At 36.5% G+C, this 6,000-nt stretch overlaps 1 protein-coding gene across 1 annotated transcript; it reads right to left on the bottom strand.

Annotated features, from left to right (window-relative positions):
* Positions 1–1,627: 1,627 nt before the first annotated feature.
* LOC107772920 (protein DETOXIFICATION 16-like) lies at positions 1,628–4,595 on the bottom strand. The gene is made up of 8 exons (XM_016592378.2): positions 4,203–4,595; positions 3,425–3,969; positions 2,977–3,063; positions 2,801–2,857; positions 2,438–2,676; positions 2,210–2,328; positions 1,974–2,060; positions 1,628–1,866 (listed from the first exon to the last, which is right to left on the bottom strand). Exons 1-8 carry the CDS (start codon positions 4,491–4,493, stop codon positions 1,813–1,815), a joined length of 1,479 nt encoding a protein of 492 aa, XP_016447864.2. The 5' UTR covers positions 4,494–4,595; the 3' UTR covers positions 1,628–1,812.
* Between the last annotated feature and the right edge of the window lie 1,405 nt (positions 4,596–6,000).

Raw genomic sequence — 6,000 nt, 5'->3', positions numbered from 1 at the left:
ATAAGGCGCTCAAAACAATGCCATTAAACCCAGAATCATAAGAACTCCAGAGATAGCAACTAATCCCTTCTCCTTAATTACTTCATTAGCCACATAAACTGCCACCTCCGATGTAATCTTCTTCCCATCCTTAGCAAGAACACGGCGGCGCTTTCCGACGAAAGCTAAGAGTACCAGCACCGTGATCCACGCCACAATGGTGGTTCTGACGGCCAGGACAATGAGTCCGGCCACCACAACGGCGGCAAAAGCGGCGGCAGCTATAAAAGGGAAAACAGAGGCGGCTTCCCTGTCACCAGAGGAGAAGAAAATAGTAGTAGTAGATAACGAAATCAAGAGAAAAAACAAACAAGTCGTGGTTGTAGTGGTCGTGTTGAAAAGGTTTTGTTCCGAGATATTCATGTTTTCTCGTGTCTGTTTGTATTTTTTTTTCTGGGACTTGTAGAATCTTTAGGAGAATGGCCAATTAATGGGTGTTTGGGAGGAATAAAAAGAATTGAAGGAGGAAAGAAGATGTTAATCGCTGTTAGTTTAATCATTAATAGTAGTTAATAATGTAGTGTTTAATATTTGAGGTAAAACCAATTCATGTCAGGATTTGGAAGAAGAAAGGAATTGGAAGGCATGTGGTTTCACATGGCAAGGTTGGCAAATTAGGAGACGGAGTACATGGTTTTTGGTAGATAGTACTATTATACCAACTTTATTTCATTTTCTTCATGTTAAGAAAACAAAATATTATTGCCTATACATTATATTCTGTCGCTATAATTAACTTTAGAAAAGATAAAAGGAATGATCTTCATGATTGTTTGTTAGATTTTGTTATTTAAGGTAAACCCATCTTATGGTATATTCTCATCTTCTTCTCTTTTGATTGTACCTTGCAGTTTTCTATTTTTGTTTACTTTTCTATAACTGAAGAAATAAATGAGATGGTAATTTGGACTATGATCAGAATTATGGTAAATCATTGTCTTCATAACTTTCTTCAAAGCGTTTCCAAAAAATCAGTTTGATGATTAAGATATAATAATTCAAAAAATATTAGAGTCACTGAGTTTGAAAAATTATCAATTAGACAATTTCTACTTTCATGTAACCATGTGAAAAAACCAAAAAATAACATTTGGAAGTTCATCTTTGTTAGCCACTTAAGTCCCTATCCAATGTAATAACCATCGCATCAATCCTGTATGCAATAAGTGACCATTTTATCTTTTTATTTTAGTTCAAAATAAGTGTCCATTTACATAATCAAGAAGGAATTAACTTTAATTTTTCAAAATTTGTCATTATTTATATATTCTATTATGTCAAGGTAACAATTAATTAAAATTAATTTAATGAATATATAGGAAGAAATAATATATTTGTGGCACCAAAATCAGAAGCGTGAATTAATGCTGTTTTTGGTTGACGTTATAGTTAGTTACAAATCATGCTGCTTGTCAGTTGTCATCGTACAAGCATTTAGCCGGGGGCTTTAGACCTACTGTATGTTTGAATCCAATGTGTTGTTAACTCACTTTAATTTGTAGCCCTGCAACAGTAAGCTGATTTATTCATTCACATTCTACCTCTCACCTTCTGGTAACACTCTACTATTACACTTTTGAAATCTATAAACAACTAAAATTCCCTGTATTAAAGGAAAGGAAGGATAAGAAAAAAGAAAGTACTATACAATGTGGGGGTAATGACTAATGACAACAAATTAAATGATCTGATGAACAAAATTATCTGTCTCTCTACATCTTTAACTTTTATGTATGGCAAGAGTGACAACGTAATATTTGTGAAACATCTGAATCATGGCATACTAGCTGTTTCAAAAACCTGTACCCTACTCTCGACTTTCCTTGCCTGTGCAAAACATACAGAGTTTTTAATCAGAGTAATAGTGGTTCCTTTTCTACTACAATCGGATAGCAAAATATGTTTTGTAATTAAAGATTAGATTTTGAACTTGCCTGAAGCTCCCAATTCGTACATAAGGTAATCAGTTGAAGAATTAACGCTTGAAGACCACTTCCACTTATAATTCCTGTCCAAAGACCCTGCTACCATCACCATGGCATAAAATAAACAATATGAGCCTCATATAAACTCTCGACTCTATGAAGTGAGAGGTGCTAATAGGTTCAGTGGCAAACAAAAAAAAAATATCAATAATGGATGTAACATTTGCAAGTGAGAAACTTATTACCTTTCCTCCAAAATGGAAGACAAAAGTTAAAATGACTGCACAAGGAAGTCCAGCAAGATAATAGGCTCCAAGATTGACTAGTGCACCAAGTTTCTGCCAACCACATCCTCTTGCAATACCTTTAATAGTGTTATCATCAATAGAGTTAAATTCTGTATTTAAGCAATTCTATATCGTCGAATTGATTGAACTGGCTTCAAATTTTATTAGATAGTTTTGAGTTCAGACCTGAAAGAACTCCTTGGATTCCATCCATGAAGTTGGATAATGCAAGCACTGGCATTATTGCAGCTAGATATTTCACAACTTCCTCTTCGTTAGTGTATATATATCCCCACACATTTCTTGCTGCAACTGCTATTCCACTCAGTACCAGACCCTCTACCACAGCAAGAAGTAGGACAATGCGTGTTGCTAACTTTGCTGCTTTCGGTCTCCCTGCCCCCAACTCATTCGCTACCCTCGTACTAAATTGTCCGCAAAACAAAGAGCAAACAACACGAAAAATTTGTTAAAATAGTGACTACACACAATATTGGTCCTTTCCTTTCCGATTATACCTAGAAAAAAGATGATTTTTTGGCAAGTTACCTTACTGCACTACCAAATCCAAAGGGAATCCTGAAGACCAGAGAACTGGTACTTAGGCTGGGAAAGGTGAAAAGAGTTAATATGGGTGATGAATTGAATCAAATAAAGCTTTATACCAAAATACCAACACAAAGTAACCAAGAAGAGTTAGTACACAACGGGAATTCTGTACTAACCTGATGGCCATCATAGATGTCTCAAGCTTTGGATTTGGAAGCAGCCCTGACATGAGCACCAGAAACTCATAGGACCACTGCTCTAAGCTTGTTCCCAGTCCAAAAGGCCATACCAGATCACACGGTAATAGGGACAGAAAGGAAGAAAAATAAATTTCTACTACTATGACATATGCAAGAGCAAACAATTGGATGGACAATCTACATTGGAATAACGAAGGGGAGCCTTGGAGCAACGGTCATGTTGTCTCCATGTGAACTATAGGTCACGGGTTCGAGCCGTGGAATCAGCCACTGATGCTTGCATCAGAGTAGACCGCCTACATCACACCACTTGGGGTGCGGCCCTTCCCCGGACCATGCGTGAACGCGGGATGCTTTATGCACCGGACTGCCCTTAATCTACATTGGAAAAACGGCTTAAGAATAAAGATATGCTAAAACTAACCAGACCATAAGTGCTGAAGGGATAGCTAATGATAGAAAACTGGGAAGGTTTCTTCCACCTTCCTTGGAGAACCCCGTCCATGTTTCTGTACATGATGATGCAAACCATATATAAAGGGCCAAAAGCAGCACATTAATCCAATAAGATATGGCATTACAGAGTGCAGCCCCTTTGTTTCCCATTCCCAATTTGAACACCAACGCCCAACACAAGAAGACATGAATTAAACTTGTAAAACCAGTGCTGATCACAAGTGGTTTGACTCTGCTTTGTGTTTGCAGGAACCTTAGTTGGCATTGAAGGAGTCCATAAGGAAAAATGCTGGGAATTAACCAACGAGCATACAATCCGGCATGGATTGAAAGTTCCAAATCTTGTCCACAGAAAGCAAATATGTGCCCGGCGAATGCCCATATAATCGATATGGGAATGCCAATAGCCACCAACACAAGCATACCTCTTTGCATGTGTATCCCAAGCATATGATACTGTTTTGCCCCATAAGCTTGTCCACATAATGTTTCCATTGCACTTCCCAATCCTAGCTATTCATATGTTATAGTGTATCACAAACCAAAAACAGATAATCCAAAAAAAGAAAAAGAGAGAGAGATTATAACACGATCGAATTAAGTCATTAGAACCATGCAATTAATGGAGTTCTTTTCCGACTAATTTAAAGACTACTCCAGACAATCATACGAACAATAATTGGAGAAAATTAAATGTTCCAATCTAATCTGATAGAATTTAATTTAAGTTCCAGTTAGATTCTTACCATGAAGCTGAAACCAGTTACTCCAGCAAAAGAAGTGGCTAAAGTTGCACTAGAAAGAGGAAGCTCTTCAAGATGACCAACAAACATGATAGATATCATCTGCAAAAAGTACTGCAAAAAACTCACAAGAACAAGAGGTCCTGCTAATTCTAGTTGTTTCTTTAGCTCTTCAATAGCCTCAGCTATATCACAACACCACTTGTCATGATCTTCAGGATTCCGTGAACCTTTTTCAATGTTGGAAAGAAGAGGAAATTCAAGAAGAAATTCGGAGTTTCTTTCCCTGATCATGGTTTTTATTGTATCACTGGAAAATGGGAAGAACAGAGATAACGATCAAAGTAAAGAAGAGAACCAAACACAATGTGGACGTTTTAACCCGCAAAATTTCGACTTTCTCCCGAGTACACCCGCCCCACAACCACACCCGCGTCGTCCACCCGCCCCGTTAAAGTTTTATTTTTTGTTTTTTAAGTTGGTCATTTTGTTAGTTTTATTTCTTTTTAATCCTTTGGCTGGAATTTTCATTTTGATAAGGATTTAAGGTTGGTATGGAATTGTCGAAGTGATTTTTCTCATTTCACAATGGTATACACTATAAAATCTTTTAAACTAACAGTCTTAGTTTGTAATGGAACCAAAAATCATAAAAAACTGACTGGAAAAATGTGTCTATTTTGGTTCCATTTAGTTAAATCTGAACCAGTAAGATGTCCCGTTTGCAGAGGAACCTGGAGGGCTACAAGTTGTTCCATTTAAACTAGGACAATCCTTGATGAATTCAGAAATTAACTACTCTGAATTAATTAAGGACGTAAAAGTAATTTCCTTTGGATTCAAGAATAGAATAATAGGAGTAATAGATTATATCACTTTGATTTTCATAGGTCAATTCAGTTATAACAAATAACAAGTCTTATAGGAGATGCTAGATTCGACAGTACAATCTAGTCAAAAGCTTTTTATTAAATTACGAGGATAGCTTCAGTCTTCATAAGATAAGAGAACCGAGAGAGGAAGATGAAAGCCGAAGAAAATTAGCATAGGCGGGAAAGTTGTAATTTTGTAAGAATTTTAATTAACCGCACCCCCATAGAATTGAAAAAAAAAAGAAGAAGTTATTTCGAGCCGCCTCGCCCCGCCCCACCATGCCCCCACCCGCCCCTCCTCTAAATATGGTTATCTTGCAATCATTGTCAATCTTATGTAATGCATAAATTCAACAACCATAAAAAATATAATTATGTCACCAGCTACTTGGTTCTAACAAAAGGTTTTGGTGATTTGGTCCAAGGTTAAAAGCATAGACTTTGCGTATATTTGTAAATGATGAATGTGATTCATGCTAATATTTTAGTATGCTTCAATATTCTCTCCATCTGTGACTCAGTCTTCTGGTGTGCTGGCAATTCACGAGTATCATATCATGCATTGAGACATATATAAACCTGTAGCACACGTTAATGAGCTAGATATGTCTGCATTCTATTTACAGTGTATGCTTAGGCTATTTCAATAGTTGACTCTAATTTTAGCCAAATACCGTTACTGCACGTATTCTTGGTCTACCTGATAGTAGATAATTTAATTTCACCTTTTTTTTCCCTATCTATATTTGCATAATGTTCTCTGATGTAGTTTTCTTAGTTGATAAGAATAGAGCCTCGGATGCGCATAAGGATGTGACTTAGTGGTCAATAAAATTGTTGAGAATTATGAGGTGGTTCAAATATTGGGGATAAAAATATTAAGTGAAAGCCTTAATAGACGAAGTTATTCAATAAATATGCTAGTGTGC

This window comes from Nicotiana tabacum, chromosome 4 (assembly GCF_000715075.1).
Source record: "Nicotiana tabacum cultivar K326 chromosome 4, ASM71507v2, whole genome shotgun sequence".
Lineage (NCBI taxonomy): Eukaryota > Viridiplantae > Streptophyta > Magnoliopsida > Solanales > Solanaceae > Nicotiana > Nicotiana tabacum.
Note: the sequence above shows the minus strand (reverse complement) of the source record. Positions and strands in the feature narration are given on the sequence as shown.